Raw genomic sequence first — 21,346 nt, 5'->3', positions numbered from 1 at the left:
TTTTTGAAAAGAGGAAAGTTTATTTTGTACAAATGAATAAGGGATTTTTTTTTAAAAGAAATATGAATGGTCTGGAAAAAGAATTTTACAAATCCATGAACTTACTGTATCCCTTCACAGAAATACATAATAAACTGTGTTTGTTAGAAAATATAAAATTACATTAAATCACCTCTGGTATTGAAACCAAGGACGTAAAGTTTCCATTTCCATGTGTCTCTGTATAATACCAAGCATGTGATTGGCCCTTAGAAAATACATATTGGTTAAATAAGCTAATAATAGGCTGTGCTTCCTTCCATTGATCATAGACCTTAAGAATTTAATATAACAAAGTCTTTTCTCCATCTCCTGCATTTATTCACAGTAAACAGATCCGAGCTATGCTAGGCCAGTTCAGCCAGGCAGAAGCCTTATTAATGAAAGCTGGAGTGCAGCCAGGAACTTTGGATGGAGTTCTTTTGGATCTTGGGTGTTCCTCCATGCAACTTGATGCTCCTGAGAGAGGTTTTTCCCTTCGGAAGGACGGCCCCTTGGACATGAGAATGGATGGTGGCAGGTGAGTGTCAATAAACCATTTCTCCTCACAACAAGAAATCAATTTTGCAGAAACGCTCTGGATTTAATTTCCTCTTAAGACTGCAGAATTCCCATCACACGCCCACACCTAACACTATCCATACATAATAAATCACAAGTTTTGTTTGCTACTCATTATAGACTTTAGTGTTTCTCTAGATTTGAGATTCTAAAAGGAAAATCATTGCTGTCTTTACACAGAATAGTGAAGAAGATAACTTCCATACTGATAATCTTTTTTTATAGATACAATATGAGCTTTTTAGACTATAAACAGTATTGATAAATGCGATGCTGAAACAATGGGTCCATTTCTATGCAGGCCCTACTATGCCTCTTGTGAGAGGTAAAGGGATTATATTTAAGGCATATTCTTTTGAACTACATGAAATGCAAGATTCTGGAGGTCAGCGATTGTATGTTTTGTCCTGTCTCTGTCCTGTACCGTTACTTTGGTTTAACATTCCCCAGAGAAATTACAGTTTATGGTACCGTACCAACATAGTGCTATGTACAGGACAGCTTTACACCTCCTCTTCATTCCTCACCACCCTGGAAATACTGGTTTGTTCTCCATTATTCTAAGAGGTACATATAACACAAAGAGGGTCACATTCTGGTAAAGTGTAGGATGAGTCATTTTAAACCCAAATTAATTTTTAAAGTTTAGATTATCACTTGTCTCTATGCCTAACACTGGCTTAGCGACAGAATAGTTTGTATGTACAAAGCTTAACCACGTTTTTCTTCCTCATTTCATGCCCCACCATGACCGCCAAATTATGTATCATGGTTCCTACCTCTGGGAAGCTTACCTTCTAAGAGGAATGTTAGATTTTCTTATGTCTAAATAAGCAAACCATTCTGTTACTATCATTAATCTGCAGTTCTAGACCTGCATAAACATTTCTACTGAGACAAATTTAGGTTTTCCAAAATGTCTTCCAATCTATTGAAGGACCTGCACATAAGAAATTTAATGTCCTGCTTAAGTCAGAAAATTAATAATGAGTTGACTTTGACTTCTTTCCCATAAAATGCTTTGTTTGATGGTAATTATTCACATATATAGCCTTTTCCCCATGTTTTGATATGACCTGGTAACTTGGATTGTGACCCATACTTGTTGGAACCTTTTTGTTCTGAGTCTTACACCTTCTTTTGCACAAGTTGGCATTCATAGAATGAAGAATGTGATCATAAAAGAAAATAATGAAAATCCTTTAAAAAGCGGTGACTAATAGTAAAGGTCAAATATCCTTTCATGTTTGGAGATTGAGGTTGTTGTGCAGAGGTAATAAAATGTCAAGCAAATTTCTGCTGTTCCTATGTCTTGTTAAAGGAGAATGCCTTCTGAAATACGATGAACATAGCTTCTAGTTAATAGTTGTAAATCCCTATATTGTTAATATGAAGACTTCTTAGCAAATTGTAGTCTGTGAATCAGGGTTCTTGAGGTTTTCTCCCTAAGAACCTGAAAATAAAATTGCTCTTGAGCATTAAACTTTAAGTCAATACATAATGGATGAGATTAGAGTTGAGCAAGTATATCTTAAAAAGCAGGATGGCTTCCCAGTACATAGCATAGACTGTATAACCTAATCAAAGATCTGAACAGATCCGAAGAAAGTATATGGCATTCAGAAAGGGGGAGTAGATTTACATTAATTCATAGAAAAGGAGAGTCAGTCATTGCAAATATGTGTAAATCTTATCCAGTGGTGTTATGGAATAAGGGAGTCCAAGCCAAAAAATAAGGCCAGTCAGATCCTGGAGGCTGATATATCTCTGCAATGAAGGTAGATGCAAGAGGCTTTCTTAACCTGTTGCCATTTATCACTGGAATCTTATAGCATAGTTTAGTCTCTGATATCCCAATTTCCCCAACAGCTCTCAGATTATAGAAGGTGAGGGAAATTGACTGGGAGTATCTTCTTGCATAGACTTTTTAAGTTCAATTTGTGCTCCCATATAAGTACTTAGTTATTTATAATCTCAGAATTAGTTAAGTTCCTGAGGTGTAGGCTCATTTAAATATCAGTCAGTGTCTTGTATCTGTATCAAACAGTAATTTAAATTTTGAACAAACTAAATCCAAACATTTACTTTAGTTTAGGGGAAATCTGCATTAGTAATAATAACTTCTTTGTGAATTAAAAGTAAAATATTTTAATTTCCTGATGCCCTTGACTTGATGAATGTCACACTCAATCCACTATTGCTGTTATGATGGGTATTTGAAATGGAAAATCTGTTTCATTTGTTGAAGATTTCAGTCTCTGACTTTAAAAACCTCAGATGCTCCCTTAGACTGTGTGTGTTTGTCTGACTTCAATACTCTGAAGTTTCACCTCTTGTCAATGAAAACTGACGTCAGCAAACTAATTGGCTCTTCTTGTGCGTAGGTACCCTGACATGCCCACCGCAGCTGATGTTGTGAATGCTTTAGATCAACAGGCACTTGCATCCATCCTGAGAACATACGGGGAGGAGAAGCATGCCAAGAAAATCGCTTCAGCAATCGTTCAGGCACGCAGCCTCTACCCCATCTCCAGAACCCAGCAGCTTGCCAGCATCGTTGCAGGTACCCTCATTAATTCTGAACAGTGTCTGAGAGAGAAAAAAAAAAAGAAAAGAAAAAAATATATATATTAATCCCCCAAACTCCCAGAGGGATTCATTTGTACTTAAAAATCATGCAGGATTGAATATTGCGTATCCTTTTTTCCATACCAGCTTTCTTTTGGTTTTGCAAGCTTCCCCCCTCCAACACCTCTCCTCCACATAATTTAAGAAAATATACTGTAGTTGCTGATTAGTTGAGCAATAGATTGCTTTTTTATGAGAGGTAATTTATCATTTGTGCCTACCAAGGTGAAAAATGGAATGACAAGTGCAGAAGAATTTCTTGATCCATCACAGTGGTTGATAAGCATTCTGTATAAGATCTGACATTACCTCTCTTAGTTTCACATTTCTGCATTTTAATATTTTGGGCAAAAGGAGAATTGCATTGCCCAACTGCTAAAATAAAATCCAGTGACTCATACATCTATTCTAAACAACCAGCTAACAAAGGGTGTGTGATGTATAGGTTATTCCATTTTGTGAATGCTAACTAAATCAGCCTGAGGGGCTTATTGAAACATTTCATCTTTTCTGGTGTTTGCCACCATAAACCTCTTGAACTTAAGTCTAGCTAGGAGGCGCTTTATTATAGCCTTTCTGTTTGAAGCCAAAGTTGTTTCACAGCTGTGTTCCATGATGAAAGTTTTCCAAGGCAAAAATACAACTCCTGCAGTTATTTAACAGAATTCCAGTGCTAAATTCTTCATCTTGTTGGGCCATCTGAAACCCTACATCATTTTTATTTTACCAAATGTGTTAGGATTTCTTTTCAATGGCTTCTGTTAAGTCACTTAAGTAGCTAAAGAGGTAAAGAAAATGAATAATTGCGTAGCTTCTAAAAAGAACCTAATATTGGTTGCCTCTGTCTTAATATTATCTATAGTTTAAGGAATAAAACTTGATTATAAATTTATTCAGATCAAGATTTAGAGATTCATATAGCAATTGCTTTACGATATAATTTGATAACCCTATATTTTACTTAGTTAGGATAATAAAATATAAAGAGTTGACCAAGTATTTAAGTTTTTTAAGCTTTATACATACCTCAAGACCCTTCCAACTTAACACTGAGATTCCTGTTGTCAAGTAAGAGCAAAATTCTTGTGGCTTTTATGATCATAAAATATTCCATGGTATTTTTTCCCAAAAAGAGTTTGGGCTAACAGACTGCATTAATTTACCCTCTGTCTTGTATCCCTTAGTTAGTTAGTGTACTCACTAACCATTACTACCTTACTTTAGCCTTTCTGTCACTCTTTAGCTGTATATGTTGTTCTCTGTCTCCCATATGTTTATATATGAGAAAATCCAGAATTTTCTGCTGCTGAAAATGAGGACTTAGGGCTGAGGGCATCTTAGAGATCATCCAGTCAAAAAACCCCATCTGATAACTGAAGAAACTGAGCCTCATTGAGGGCTGTAGTTTCCTCCAAGGTAGACAGTCTAATTAATGGCAAAGCCAGTACTAATCTAGAATTTGGAAGCTCATGAATTTGAGGCATAACTGGGTATTTACCTTTAAGATATTGAGTTAACTTCTTTGTCTCAGGGTCCTAATCTGCATACTTGGGGTAATGACACTGTGAAATTACACAGAAATTAAATCAAGAAGTAAATAGAAACAGTTTAAGTATTTTCAGAAAGAGTATGATGTGAAAAACTTATTAAGGCTATGAGAAATGATATCATAAAAATGAGAATACTCATATATGTGTAGACTTTAATAAATGCCATTAAAAGATTGAGTTCCCCATAATAAGTCCATTTTTATGGCTCAGATCAGCCCAGAACAATACAAATTTATTTATGATATAATTCTGTGGAAAAGGGAAAAACCAGAAATAAAATGGGTTTGCATCTTGCGCTCCTTTATTCAAAAACTATTTTGGGAGAGGCTGCTATATACCAGGCATTATACTGAGTACTAGCAGTAGAATGGAGAACCGATCAGAGCTTCTGTTCATAAAGTTTACTAACTGATAAGTGACTGAATAAAAACATAGTATAGTAAACATAGTTCTACTTATACTGGAAACCCTCTTATTTACTGTAGTCCAAAGTTTTGATTTTGTGAGTAATAAAAAAGTTGGTACATGTGGAGAATTATAGAACCTATACATATTTATATATATATGGAGATGTTTGAGTCTTAATTGCAGTTCTACAAAGTCCATTCTTACATAAACCACACCCCATGGCATGCCTTCTATAAGCTCTGATTTTATTTTTATTACAATGAAGTTATAGTTTAAAGAGACTTACAAATCAATCTGAACATATTTTCTAGATTTTCATAATTTTTCAATCTTTCATAATTACCTCGGGTACATCTAATTTGATTGAATTTTTTTACATGATTCACCTTTATCAGAGTCTCCAAAGTGTCTACATTAGTTTTCATGGGAACAGCAGATGTCTTTTGTTTTACATTCATATTTCACCTGTTTGTGTAATATTTGAAATTAATTGATGGCAAAAGTAAGTGCTCTGGGCTGGGCTATAAGGGTATAGCTCTTTTGGTGGGAGCAGGACTATATAGGAATATAGAGTAAAATACTACCCTGGACAGTTGAACAGAGAAAGGAATTAATTTGTCAAGTCCCTTAAATAGAAGTCTCTTAAGAGAGCGACTCACAGAGGGCATGTAGAAAGCAGTAGAGGGCCCAGTATTAGTTTCCTATATTAGTTTCCTAGTGCTGCAGTCACAAAGTACCACATATTTGATGGCTTAAAAGAACAGAAATTTACTCTATCACAGTTCTGGAGGCCAGAAGTCCAAAGTCAAGGTATCAGCAGGGCTCTAGAGGAAAATGCCTGCTTGACTATTCCTAGTGTATGGCAGCTAACAGCAATCCTTGATGTTCCTTGGCTCGTATATGGTATTGCTAAGTCTCTGCCTCCACTATCACATGGGATTCTCCCAGTACCTGGTTTTGTGTCCAAATTTTCCTGTTATTATAAGGACATCAGTCATATTAGATTTAGGGCCCAACCTAATAGAATGTCCTCAACTTGATGATATCTGCAAAGACCCTATTTCCAAATAAAGTTATGTTCATGGTTCCTAGTAAACACAAACTTTGCGGGACACTATTCAACCTGGTACAGTTCCTACGCAGTATCTGTATTTAACAAACATGTATTTTGGGGGACGCCTGGGTGGCTCAGTTGGTTGGACGACTGCCTTCGGCTCAGGTCATGATCCTGGGAGTCCTGGGATCGAGTCCCGCATCGGGCTCCCAGCTCCATGGGGAGTCTGCTTCTCTCTCTGACCTTCTCCTCGCTCATGCTCTCTCTCACTGTCTCTCTCTAAAAAAAAAAAAAAAAAACAAAAACAAAACAAAAAAAACATGTATTTTGGCAGGCTATAGTATGCTGTGACTATATTTGGACATCTTTTCTGGTTCTAATAAAATCATACTAAGTATATTCAAGATTATCAAGCACTCTGAGAAATATCCCACAGTTCCTGATACATAGTAAAATGCATATATTGATGGAAATACTAAATCACTTACTTTACTTTCAAAAAGCTAGTAATCCATTAGGACGAGGGAGACCACTACACTTATAATCACAGTATACTTAGTAGAATTACATAATAATTTAAATGATTAAGTTGTAATTTATAAAACCTAAAGCCTGGTACCTTTTGCTAGTACAAGTAACTACAGTTCCAGTATTCTGCCATATCATATGAGTACCATAAGACAGGCTTGAGGCTGCAGATTGGAACAGGACCCTTACAATCACCATGAATTACTTGGTGAATTACCAAATTAGTAATTTATAACTCCTAAACAACCTGTGGGACTTCACTATTCATACACACTATTTAGAACTAAATATAGTCAGAAATTTTAATATTAATACCTAATACATGCTAGTGTTCCCTCCAAAAATAATTCATAAATAACAAATCGCATTTTGTTAAGCCTAGTTTATGTTCTAATATGGTTATAACCAAAAAGTTAGATTTATGAAATCTAAAACTTGAAAATGACCTGAGGGGACTAATTTAATGTGGAACCAAACTAATAAATGATCATCTTGCTTTAGCCTTGTCATCTCCATCTGTCTTATTGCCCCTTGTATTTCCATGAAGAGGAGCACATTTCAGTCTGAAACTGCTAGTTCCATATATAGAGAGACCTAAAGTCTTTAGAAAGGATGAATTCCTTAGAATAAAATCTGAATTCCTTTACATAGTTTGTAAAGCTTTTCATGGACAAGCTCATACCTCTCTTTTCATTTTCATCTTTCTTGCTCTCCGTAATAATCTCTGCTCTAACTATAGTAAAGTTCTGTAGTCTCGTCTTTCCAGCACACCATAGTCACTCTCACTTACAGGCCCTGTGTATTATTAACATTAACACCAAAGTGCTCAACCCTATCCTTTCCTGTAGCTAATGCCGGCTTATCCTTTGGAGCATAGTTGAAGTGTTACTTCCTCCAGAAAGTTTTTTCTAGCTCTACACAGATTAGTTGAGATGCTCTTCTCCATGCTCCTATAGCACTGCATTTCCCTGTCATAGCACTTTAACTTCTATTATTTGCTTCATATTTAACTTCTCCCCTAGACCTATACTATTTAGTACAGTTGCCAGTAGCCACGTGTGTCTATGGAACTCTTGAAATGTGGCTGCTCCTAATTGAATTGTTATATATATATAAAATACACACCTTAATTTGAAAAAAGAATTTAGTGTATCTCAAAAATTTATATGTTCATTCTGTGTTGAAATGATCATATTTTAGAAATTATTGGGTTACATACAGCATTAAAATGAACTATACCCGTTTCTTTTTACTTATTTAAGGAGGATGTAGAAAATTTTAAGTAATATATGTGGATCACATTATATTTTTATTGGACAGTCCTGCTCCAGATGATAAGCACTGTGAGGGCACTGACATGACTGTGCCCCCAGCACTTAGCATGGTTTTGGCTCTTGGAAAGCATTTGGTAAATAATTTTTTAAGGTTAATATATAAAATAAACAAAATTACATCGATCAGGAAGGCTCTGCTTTTATAAAGTTGGTATTCAGTGAAATAACATCACTATAACTAAAAAATTGGTGTTCAGCCTTAGAGGTCATACCAATATGCTCCAATAACACTAACACTGACATATTCAAGTAAATTAGAAAAAGCACATTCCTTCCCAGTACCTTAATCTTTAGGCTGAAATGGTATTTTTCCTCTCTTAATCTTTAGAGATGCTGTGAAGAAAAAGTAAACTAATGAAATATTTTATTAATTAAGAGTTTTTAATAATGGGAAATGATACATATTAAAATCTCTCAAGCTCTCCAGGAAAAAGAAGATTTAAGTAATTTTGTAAAAAACAAAAAAAAAATGGCTATGGTCTAGAATTAATGTATGTTTGAATGTTGTAGTCTTAAAAATGGCATTGGTTCTAGACTTGCCTCTGAATATTTTCTCAAGAGGCTGCCCATATTTTATTCCATATTCCCTTGCTCTTCCCATCCTCTGGATACATCAAGGGAAACTTAATTATTAAGTTAAATTTAGTTTAATGAAGAGATTTTACTTCAAGTCCTGGTTCTGCAGGCTACTTTCTATGTAAACTCAAACAGTTCTAGGCCTTCTCTTTCTCATCTTGAAATGGAAGTAGATAATATTTATGAGGGATGCCTGGGTGGTTCAGTTGGTTAACCTGCTGCCTTTGGCTCAGGTCATGATTCCAGAGTCCTCGGATCAAGTCCCACATTGGGCTCCTTGCTCAGCGGGGAGCCTGCTTCTCTCTCTGCCTCTGCCTGCCACTCTGCCTGCTTGTGCTCTCTCTCTGACAAATAAATAAGTAAAATCTTTAAAAAATATATTTATTATAGTGATCATTTGTTACTTTTTTCATAACCCTACTATGTTTTCCTTAAATTAATATTGAAATTCACTCACAGTTTTCAGCTCATGCCAAAATCAAAGTATGCTTATCATTTTTCAGATCATTGGGATTTAGATTCAAATTCACAAAAATAGATAATCAATGCACTGATAATCAAGAAGTGACAGAAGGCTTACAATATCAATGTTTTAATGTGAATGGGGTTGGGGGGAAGCTTCTTAGCTATGTTTGGTTCTTGTTGATTAAATATATAGACTTATTATTCCCTGACTGAAACTTTTATGTAACCTTTATTCTGACTCATGAACTGGGTACATGGCCAGAGCTTAATGAATGCTTGTTGAACAAATAAATCAATAAAAAGATGTGTACATTCCCAGTCAAAGTAAAACGGAAAATTCAGGGGGAAAAAATTATAAGTTGTTAGGTATTACTGAGAATCAATTGTACTCTGCCCTTAACACTGAAGAGGGGGGAGATCCAAGCATCAAAGTATTCAGTATAAATTAAAACAACTTGAGGAATAAGTTGAGATTCTCCAGGACATGGATCAAACATTCTCAAGTTCTTTGGTTCTGCTATTTATTTGCTCTGTGAACTTGAATAAGTCACTTGTCTTCTCTGATCCTTATTTCCTGGAAAAGAAGAATAACTAATTCTTGCTATGACCAATAAGTGAGAGGTATATAAGAAAATTCTCTGTGAATTTTAAAGTGCAAATCCAACTGTAAGGTTTTTCTTCTTCTCTCCATCCAGACCTGGGGTAATCCAGGGAGCAAGCAGGTACATTCATCAGAACCATGACTGTGGTCTTATACCAACGATTACCTGTCCACAGCCAAACAGTGTGATCTGTGATAAGCTAATTGCTTCATCCCAAGCTGCTCGTCCCTTAGGGATTATGCGACTTTTAGAAAAAAGAAAAATCATCTTTTGTTGCCTTGGTACATATAAGGTTTATCTTTCCACAGTAACCAATAATAGCTTATGCCTCAGTTTGTATCTGAAATCATCCTTTTCCAGCAAATTTTTTGTTAATCTGGAGAGAAACATTCAATGTACAAAATAAAGAAAGTGCAGCATTCATTAAGAAATAGTCATTGCCATCAAATTTTAGTGGAACTGTTTCCCGATGAAGTTAGTGAGATTAGCTTGCCATCCCTTTATTGTTTTAATAACCCACATGTTGCTTCCTCCATCTTCCCCAAAAAGCACTCTGAATACTAACATTGCCATGATTAAGAAATAAATGAAGATGTCAGAGAGTTCAGTTGTCACTCTGGTGGAAAATGGTACGGTCAAACCTATAATTAAATTGGGACGGCTTGCCAGTGGGTCATAGTTGTCCTTGTCACTGCCTCTGATAATGCACTTACTCTGTCGTGTGAATCTCTTGAGTTCAGTCTGTTATACACTGTGTACATTAGTATGGGAACTTCATGCCGACTAAGTTATCAAACGACATTTTGTAAGTAAACTTATTTCTTATTTTAATAAGTAATCTTTCCAAGAGACATCCTGTACAAGAAGCCCAACTCAGAAAAGAATGAAATGTGGGGGGAAAAAAAAAAAGAAAAGAAAAACCTGAAAATCTCTTCCTTCTAAAAAAAATCTGGCAATTCTCAGTTTGAAGTATCAAGTGGGGAGCAAGGATTGCTCTAATCCCAAGTGACTGTGATCCAGCCCTTATTTAATGATGATGATGATGATGATGATAACAATAAATGCCAGCTAACACCTACACTGAGCAAATACGAGGCACTATCCTAAATTATTTTTATGTATTAACTCAAACCTCACCAATAATCCGTAAGGTCCTGGGCACCTGGGTGACTCAGTAATTAAAGCGTCTGCCTTCGGCTCAGGTCATGATCCCAGGGTCCTGGGATCAAGCCCCACATCCAGCTCCCTGCTCAGTGAGAAACCTGCTTCTCCATCTCCCACTCCCCCTGCTTGTGTTCCTCTCTCGCTGTCTCTCTCTGTCAAATAAATAAATAAAATCTTTAAAAAAAAAATCGGTAAGGTCAGTGCTGTTTTTACTCCTATTTTACACATAGAGAAACTGAAGCACAAAGAATCTTAAGTAACTTGTCTCTTGTCAAGTGAAGCTGGAATTAGAAGCTAGCAATCTTACTCTAGACCCTGTGCCCTTACTTAGGACACTACCCTAGATCATTTTCTTATGATTAAGGTACAGTATGAACTGTTGATAGAGAATGCTGACAACTCAATCATCTAGGATCTCACATACTCATATGGGAGACAGTCATAAAAGCAGCTCACTCTGTTACCCTGTGATAAATGCTGTATATAATAGAGTCATGAACAAAAAAGGTAGGAGAACCTAAAAAGGGAGAAGTTGATTTTGATGTGGCAGGAGGGTTTGAGTTATTGTGGGGAGGGATTAGGTAGAAGTTACAGAAAGGAGACCTTTGGTTGAGTCTTTTAGGAGAAGTGATGGCTATTTATAGAAAAGTCCCTTCTACCCAGTAGATACTCATTAACTGCAGAAGTGAAAAAACAAATGAATAAATAAATGAAGAAGCAGGTAAGATTTCAGAGGGCTGAGGAAAGTAGAAGACAGGCAATTCAGGGTCCAATTCCGGGACTAGAATTCTAAATCCCTGGAATTCTTTCCCATTATCTTGCTATCTACTCCCTAATTGTGACCTTGAGTTGGGTCAGGTGTTTAGAACAATAGTTCGGCATAATCAGTTTCTCTAAGTGTTACTGATTATAGCTGAATTTCAGACTCCTTCTATGGAGCCAGAGAAGGGAAATGCATCCCTTTACTTCATTGCTCCATGTACTTGTGAAAATTAAAGTGATCTGCTGGCATTGTATGTCCTGCACGTAGCAGTGTTCACATTGGTATTAATTTTGAAAAGATGTGTCTAAATAGCTGGGCCATCTTGTCCTTATCTTTATTGGTTAAAAAAGAAGAAGAAAGATTATTTGTTCCTATAACTAGTTACTCAGAACTCTTAACAATTTGGTACTAGATATTTGCAAGAGCTTTCAATTTAAGAATTAAGATCAGGCAGTCTTCTATATTAATTGTACTACCATTTTGTTTTTGAGATCGACATGTATCAGATCTCGTCTAAAAGGGAGGTATAGTAACATGTCTTTACTTCACTATTAAAGTATTGAGAGGATCAACAGTCTGCAGTGCTTTTCCTAAAAGGAGGTTTCAGACATCAGCCGTTAAATTTATATGATGGGAACATTTTTTTGAAGACAAGCATCTGCTTTCATTTTCAAAGTTTAAATGTTTAAATCATCCCAGAAGAATGTCAAAGAAAGAGAACCCCAAATGTTAATAGGTTGATAAAGATCAAAGATTATATTTCTAGGGCTGGGGGTGGAAATAGTGAATGAAAGAATAGTTTTGATGTCCAGGCTTTAATCATAACTGAAAACTAACAAAAATACTTCCAAATTCTTTTTTATTCTATCTTTTGTTTTGTGCCAAAGTTGAAAAATTTTGGAATATCAGGAAAAAAAAAAACCCTAGGAATTTAAAAATAAAAGTAATCTATATTAATTTCTTATATTTTTTATATATGTAACTTTTTTGTGTCTTTCCCCATCTTTTTATTTTGGCCAAGGGTATAGCAGTTTTTCCATTTCCCAAACATGTAATTTATTTACGCATTTAGTCTTAATGTGACTATATATTGCTTCACATATTTTTAATTACTTGGAATCTCTTCAACCATATTATAAATCAGAGAACATATATTTCCCTTTATATTTGCATATAGCACACAGTAAGCAATAGGAAATACTTGCTGACTTCCTACATTCTTGTAACGCATTAATGACTTTCTTATCAACTGGACTACTAATTCTTTGAGAGTAAGAATTAGATATATATTTTTCATTGTTATATCCACAAGATCTGATATAGCGTTTGGCTTATAATAGATGTTTAATTACTATTTCTCAAATGAATAAAGCAATGTCCAGTTCTTTGTAGTTCTTGTGATATTTAGAAAGTGGATGAGACCAGAGATAGCTAATAGTCCTCCAACCAACTGGTGTTTTCAGCAATAGGCATTTTTTACTGTTAGGTAGAGTCAGACCTATATAAGAGAAACTGTCATAATTTTCTTGACACTGTAATTTCTTTCCTCTTCTCTAAAGGGTAAATCAGGTTCAGTATGTCATACAGTACTGGGTCAGTCTTCTGTATTTTCAGTTTCCTCATTAATAAAGCATGGGCTTTGACCTACCATTGAAATGAGACATGTTTCATATATACATTACATATTCATTTAATCAACAAGTATTTATTGTGAGCCCACTTTGTGGTAGGCATAATGAAGTTACAAAAAGGATTAAGACAAAGTTTTCATCTTCTAAGAATTAAAAAAAAATGATTTCCCCTATTTAGATGGTGTTCTTCATAGTTAGTGTTTATTTGTATATATCAAAATGTTTACTTTTTTTCCTTAGCATATGATTTCCCCTCCTTTCTGTCAGTTTTATTCTTACCCAAGTACATATTTTTATATTTTCAGTGAAGATCTATGAGTGATACATTCTCATACCTTGTCTAAATATATCTTTATTTTGCCCTTGCTTTTGAATGATAATTAGTTGAGTATAGAGTCAACAGGTTTATGATTATTTTCACTCAGTACTTTGAGGGTAATATTTCATTGTCTCTTGACATTTATTATAGTTGATGAAAAGTCTAGTTGTCATTATTTTATGGTTAGTCTTGTTCTTTCTCTGGCTACCTTTAAAGATTTTCCTATCACTGATGTTTAATTGTGATGTGCTCAGTTGTGATTTTGTTTTTATTGGTCATTAATGAAACAGAATGAACTTCTTTACTATTTCTCCATTTCTTGAAATATCAGACATTATTTCTTTCCATATTTATTTCCTCTACTTTCTTAGCACCTGAGCAGCAGTTATTACTCACCATGTCTCTCATATTTCCTGTGTCTTTGTCTCTCCGTATTAATCTAGGTAAAATCCTTTTCTAGCTCACTAAGGCTGCCTTAAAGAGACAGCTAATCTGCTGTTTAACCTATTTGTTGAATTTTTAAAGTAGGAAGTAGTTATTCCTACAAGTTCTATTTTTTAAGAATACTGTTGTTCCTATTCTTTCATTGTCGTCTCTATCAGTTATTTTAAATTTTAATTTATTTTAAATATAGTAAATATATGTAGTTATTTCATATCTGTGCTCATTTGTTATCTCCAGTTCTTCCTATTTATTTCATCTGCTGACTTTATACACACAAACACATATATACATAATGTGTACAATGTGAGCATGTGTCTTCAGTGGGTTTTACGTACACACACATCCCCTTCAGGAACCCTGCTTGCTTTATTGGTGGTGGTTTAACGCTTGCTGCTTCCTTTTTCCCTTCCTCTTTTCCACCTGATCATCTGTCTGCTATGCAAAAAGTTAGGCTACCGAGGTCGTAGAAACCAAAGACACATTTAGGCAGACTTAAGTAATAAAGGGTTATTATAAGCTATCTGTGATAATAAGAAGGAATTATTATAAAGCTATTCATGTTAATAAGAAAGATATCTGAGCTCTACAGTGAGGGTTCTGAAAGACTGGAAGAAAACTCAAGTGGTTGTTCACTTTGTGTACAAATTTGTGTACAAAGTTACACACAATTTTGTAACTAAACTATCATGTTGCAGCCTCAACAGAAAACATCTTTGTCTCTCTGTTCTAGTAAATTACCATTATTTTGGTTTGGCTATTCTCTATGTCTAGTTTCTATGACTAACTTTTTTCTAGGATTACTAGTTTCTGCTTACTCAGATCTTTGTTGTTTTTACTTTCTCATGGCTTCTACTTATAAAATCTTTTACTATGTGTTTTACTTTCTGCTTCTTTTGCCAGTTGTTTCTCTTCCTCCCTCTTTTCTCATCAGCCCATCTTTCTTTCTCTTTGCCTGGAATTCAGGCTTCCTAAAGTAAAGGATTTAATTTGTGCCATAGTTATCCTTAGCTTTTCCTTATTTGGCAGAGTTTTATACTAGTTCCATTTAAAATGGCTGCCATTGGATTTACCTAGTAATAGCACAGAGACCAAAGCTTAAAGAACTACTTAGTACAGTTCCAATCATGTAATAGATATCTCCTCAGGACTGTAATTATTTAAATAATGCTTTAAAGAAGAGCTGTTCTTGAATTTGGCTGACTAGTGGGGAGGTTTTTTCCCTTTAAAATAATGCATCTACCTATGTAAACAAAATGAGCCATGTAATTTGTGTATTTTTCAGTAATATTTTGTTGAAGGAGTTGTATGACTGTTGTATAACAATTCTTCTAATACGCTACCAGAGCAGGAAAAACTTTATGGTTTCCCCAAATCTCCAGTGGCAACCAAACCACTACTGTCGAAGGCTAATCTTCTTATTTTGAGATTCTCTCTTTCTATCCTGTCCCCCACCCAACCCACCAAATATAAGGCTTACACTGAAATGTCTTCTCTTCTCTCTAGAGTGTCACTTTTAGCAGGTTATCTGATAAATAAATAGACAGGTAGACAGACAGACATGGCCCTGGCTCAAACCACATTTCCAGTGGTCTGCAGGGTATCTCCCTGAATTTCTTGTTTTTCACCCCAATCTCAAAATGTGTAATGTGGCAAATTTGTAATTTTCTCCACCACAGCCATTTTCACTTCCTGGGCTTGTGCATATGGTAATACCTGGATACCATTCAATTGCTTCCAGTTGGCTGGCTGACCATGCAAATCTGGCTTCTGACTCACACCACCACTGGTGACTAATAAGACTCCTTTTCACCATTTTTGGTTCCCAGCTAACTTGATTTCTTACACATTCTATACTTACCTGAGTATGAGTAGCTCTAGTCCTGATCAGCTTCCACTTTATCTCTTATCATGTGGTGTCCAATTCTATTTCTTTGATCTTTGCTTTACTAACATAGGTAACTTTAACTCTTTAACTCTTTACTCTTTAACTCTTCCCATGTAATACTGTCTTGCCTCTTTTCTTGGAAATCTTGCAGCACCATTCCCTCTACCCTACCCAAGGTCCAGATTTTTATCACCACTCCTTGGCCAAGTCCAATCTCCCTACATCTTAACTCCTGTTCTGTTACTAATTGACTGTTATAATTGACTGTGACTCAAGACAAGTCACTTTTTTCCTCTGGTCCCAATTTTATTTTCTTATAAAGGGAAAGTATATTAAACCATCCAGTCTCTAATATTTTATAAAATTACGACAGACATTGGAACTGGCATTGGAAACTTCAGAGATAGCTTTGAATCGTTTTCTGACACTCACCAACCCCCACAGTTTTCCATTGATTAGTTATTAAATTCTTCCCTGATTGTGGCTTTTTTTTTTTAATTTTTTTTTGATTGTGGCTTTTGATCCAGTTCTCTTTTCCATATCTACCACCACCCAGTTTTATTTCTTGTTTATAGTATTATAGTAGCCTCCTTAGAGACTTACCTGCTTTCATTCTCTCCCCTTAAATCCATTTGTTACATATATTTAGGAGTGTCTGCCCAGCCCATACTCTCTTCCCTTAGAATTGCCCAGAACCCTACCAATTCCTGATACCTGATCAAGAAAAAGGTTGGATCTAGGCAGCCATATTTATACCAGATCACCCCAGAAGCAACTGATTAAGTCATATAAAATAGATACTTCTCTCAAAAATGTGAGCCGCAAAACCCAGAAAGTATAATTATATGGTAGTAGGAATGTAGAGTTGAGACCAGATTTGCCTTTCTGTCAGTCCAGAGCAAGGTGAAAGTCATAGTTAAGAGAACTGGAAACCAAGAGCAGAGTGAAGGAAATAAGTTTGCAGAAAGAACAGGTGTCAAGAAAATGGAGATGTTCACAAACACACACACACACACACACACACACACACACACACACGAATGCGCACATAAACACAGGTGTAGAATGAGTGCTTATCTGTTAGCTTTCCAATTCCCTTAGAGTCTAATGGTATTTCCTATAGTTGACTATTTGTAATCCCTACATTTCCTTAATTTTTTAAATCTTAAGTTAATTTTGAGTGGGCTTTGGTCCATTTCTTAACATCCAACCCATCCCCTAAGACATCACAGTTTTACTAATCCTGTAATTTACTTGTTCAGAAACTTTCATTGGCTCTCCATTGCTGATGCATTTGATCCCAGGTTCCTAAGTTTGATGTATTTGGGTCCATTCTCTGGCCTGTGCCATTGTTTTCACACTTCTCTTTCATCTCCTCCTATATTCTTACCTAATTGTTCTGTCCTTTTTCCCCAAACATGACTTGTATTTTCCTTGCTTTTTGTAATAATTTTGTAATAACACACCCCTCCATAAAATTCTTAATACGTTCACTAAAATCTATAGGACAAAATCTGAACACCTTATCATGAAACAAAGTTCTTCGTGATCTGGCTTCTGCTTGTTGTTTTAACCTAATTTCTCTACTGCCCCCCCCACCACAGCACTCCATGTCTGCACCAAACGGCTCCCTATTCGGGTTCTCATCATTCAGACTAACTTTCTGCTTTTTCAGTTCTGTCCTTTTGTATATGATCTTCCTCTGCAGGGTGTGTCCTTCTTCATGTCTTGTCTTGCCACCCCCCTTATCCCCCCAAATCTTTCTACTTCTTTTAGGACTGTTCTTATGTATCATTACTTTAGATCCTTCCTGAACTTTCTTTTTCACCATCCTCCTGAAGTTATTCCCTTTTTCAGTATATTGATATATCTGATCTTTACCTGCTCTTTATATACCGGATGAACATTTGCTTCATTACACTTTGTCTCCCTTACATACTTCGTGAGGTCTACAAGGATAGAGCAGCCACATCTAATTTACCTGAATAGCCTCAGCACACATCTCTCAGAGAATATATTGAAGAAGTCAGCAAACTGGATTAAGGAGAGCGAGAACTATTGAGTCACATAGATTTGAGTTGACTGTGTCATTTTCCAGCTTTGTACATTTGGGCATTTATTACCTTCTCAGAATCTCTGTTTCTTAATCTGCAAAATATGGGTGATGATAACTACCTCACAGCATTCCTGGGTTACTAAATCAGACAATGTATTTTAAATGCCCAATAGAGATCCATCTCTAGTAGGTATCTATTTATTTTTTAACTTTTGTTGAATGAACACATAAAAATGAGTGCATGAGCAAGTGGATAATTGAGTGAATGCATTTGAATGAACAGAACAAATATTATAAAAATCTTTATAATGGATTCACCAGGAAAGACTTTCTGTACACAAGGCTGTCTTACTCTTTAAAGGGATGGTTAAGATATCAGCAGGCAGCAATATAGCAGTCAAGGCACTGGGAGCCTGAACCTTGAGAATGTGAGAAAAGGCTAAGACGGGGAAAAGCATCCTTTTTTTGTTGTTGTTGAAAAAATTATTCCCTGCTGTCACTTTACCCTTGTACCTTTTTTTTTTCTTCATCATATTAAAGAACTCTAAGGGTGGGCTGGCTGCCAACTCATTCAAGGTACATCAGCATCTCATTAGCCAGGTGACAAGTTAGGCCTCACACAATAGGCTCTATGGATTTTGAAAAGAGAAAGTGGGTTATTATTAATAATAACATAAATTATTATTGTTGAATGGAGCTTTCAGTTGCCTAATTATTATTATTCAATGAACTGTTTTAGACCCAGCATACATTGCAGTGATATTAAAGGCACTGCATTTTCTTCCTTAGAAAAAAAAGAATATTGACATTTATGTAAAATCTACTGGAAAGCATTAATTTAGAGTCCTATGTGTTTCAGGTATCCATCTCAGGAATTCAAGCTGAGAAAGGTAATCTAGCAAAGAGGATTTTTAAGTTGTTGACTTTATCTCTATACTCTTTAGATAGAAATGGACTTTGATGACAGACTCAAATCATCAAGCCAACATGTATTACTATATCGCTTACCCATTTATCTTTATTAGTCTTTTTTGTTAATGCCTCATCTCCTTCACATTATTAGTCTGGGTTTATGTCACTGTATTCTGTTGTGTCCCTGAGTAATAGAAAAAGAAATTAACTTTGAATTATACAATAACCAGGATTCAGAGTTCAGCTCTGCTGCTTACCTGTGCGAACTTAGACAACTTATATAACCATTCTAATCTTCTCCAAGATAAGGATAATGGGGGGGGGGGGCAGTGCCTGGGTGGCTCAGTGGGTTAAAGCCTCTGCCTTTGGCTCAGGTCATGATCCCAGGGTCCTGGGATCAAGCCCCACATCAGGCTCTCTGTTCCCCGGGGAGCCTGCTTCCTCCTCTCTCTCTGCCTGCCTCTCTGCCGCTTGTGATCTCTGTCAAGTAAATAAATAAAATATTAAAAAAAAGATAAGGATAATGGTTCCTAACTTATAATTAGAAATTTAAAAAAAAAAGAAATTACATTTTGAAACTATCTACCTTAATGGTAGGCTTATGATAGGCATTTGATAAATGCTAGTCAGTACAAAGAATTTACCTTATCTAGTTATTGATAGAACTACTGCACACATACATGTAAAAAAAAATATGTAAAATTTGTGATCACAGAGAAAATACAAGATTTTCTCTGTTAAAATTAAATTAAAATTAATTGTTTTAATTGTTAAAATTAAAATTAAAATACAAGATTTTCTCTGTTATAAAGCATTGCCATTTGTAAGTCATGTATACAGCATTGTTAAGAAATTCAAGTGAAAACTTTAAGAGCCTGTGATGCCACTCTACCACTATAACATGATTATAATTTTGTATATTTTATCTCTTTATTCTCACATTTTTCAGTTGAAATGATTGAATGTATATAATTTTAACTATTTTTTACTTGATATCATGCCGCCTTTATGGCACTACACTGTGTGTCAGTGAGAAATATTCAAATTTGTTTAAACATATCCTTATTATTAGATATTTGGCATATATCTAAGGTTATTACTAAAAATCATATAATAAAATTTGTACACATTTAAGGGATTTTAGAGAGGAGAGGAGTACTTCCTTTCTAGTCTAAATCCCTAGTGAAATGAATGACACATATGTGACATTAATCCTTGAAACATTGTTTTTCAAAATGAATACATATCCTTCTAGAAACTAAAAGCCTTCCCTGGAAAAGATTCAAAGCACTGTTCCTAGACCAAGTTAGTAGGATGGAACAGGTAGAAAAATAAAAGATGGGAGAGTGTGGTTCAGTATTGGATTTGGATGTGGTAGAAAACAAGATATTTGTCACCTGTGACTTAATTAAAATCTGTATGCTATTGGTCCTTGAAGAAATTAATCATCTATTCTTGAATTCAGTCAGATAGTGTGTTAGTCTTTCCACAAGCCTATTATGAGAAAAATGATGCTAATACACACTCCCTACTTTTTGAAAGTAATACACAGTCCCTGCCTTCTGGAAGCTTATGTTTCAGTGGAAGTGACAGTTATCTTTTAAAGATCACTATAATACAGTTGAGAAGTGTTCCATTGCAGGTTAAGTATGTTACAGGAGGGCGGGCAACTTTCTTTGGAGCCCACAGATCAACTATGAGTATGTGCTGACCTAATAAGGAAAAGAAGAACATAGTTACATACTTTTTCTTGTTACTATCTCCCAACTCTGGGAAGTGTAAATGGCCCAACCCTGAGAGCAGTACTGTACACCCTCTTGACTATTCCTAAAGGTTCACATAAAGTAGCTTATTATGGGTCTTAAGTATGTTAGAACCTTCTGCTTAGACTTCGGCTTTGCGTTCACAGCATTTGGCAAATAGGCCTCAGTCCCTCCTTAAAAATTCAATAATTAAATTTAATGTTGATCACCTAAACAGATAAAAGGAATCATGGTTGACTTTGAGATATCCCATCTATACTCAGTGTTTTAAGACTTAGATACTATGGAATTGCGGTATTATACTATACTATATTATATTATATTACATTGTAGAGTATTACAGTATAATGCATTTTATTCAAAAGTAATACATGAAAAATATCAATCCTTTCCTTTAATTCTGAGCCATGTTTCTTATTTCACCTCAGCAGTTAGTATTCCTCTTTTTTTTGCTCCAGCCTATAACTTGATTTTTTTCCCTGTTGTAGGAGGATTTATAAGCCTCAGCCACCCATAGTGAGATCATGTTATCATCAGACTTAACCTGGTGGGAGTTGGGGATTAGATGAGACCTTGAAGAAGTTTAAAAAGAACCTCACTGAGTAAAGCCAATTTTATCCAGAACCATTGAAGTTCACAGATTTTAATTAACAGTTTGAAATTT

General features: G+C 35.4%; 1 protein-coding gene across 14 annotated transcripts in view; it reads left to right on the top strand.

The window, feature by feature from the left end:
• Positions 1-21,346, top strand: part of LOC111150262 (methyltransferase like 15) — a 398,977-nt gene that overhangs the window by 155,166 nt on the left and 222,465 nt on the right. For 8 of the 14 annotated variants that reach the window (XR_002640798.1, XM_022507704.1, XM_022507705.1 and 5 more), the window contains exons 4-5: positions 368-559; positions 2,985-3,163. Coding sequence is in view for 9 of the 14 variants with exons in the window: in XM_022507704.1 (XP_022363412.1) it covers positions 368-559; positions 2,985-3,163 (371 nt within the window). In the remaining 5 variants the exon portion in view is untranslated. The remainder of the gene's footprint in view (positions 1-367; positions 560-2,984; positions 3,164-21,346) is intronic. The other 6 variants (XR_002640796.1, XR_002640797.1, XR_002640795.1 and 3 more) reach the window with 1 other exon arrangement.

Source organism: Enhydra lutris, unplaced genomic scaffold (assembly GCF_002288905.1).
Source record: "Enhydra lutris kenyoni isolate GAN:26980312 unplaced genomic scaffold, ASM228890v2 scaffoldscaffold22, whole genome shotgun sequence".
NCBI classification, from domain to species: Eukaryota; Metazoa; Chordata; class Mammalia; order Carnivora; family Mustelidae; genus Enhydra; species Enhydra lutris.
Note: the sequence above shows the minus strand (reverse complement) of the source record. Positions and strands in the feature narration are given on the sequence as shown.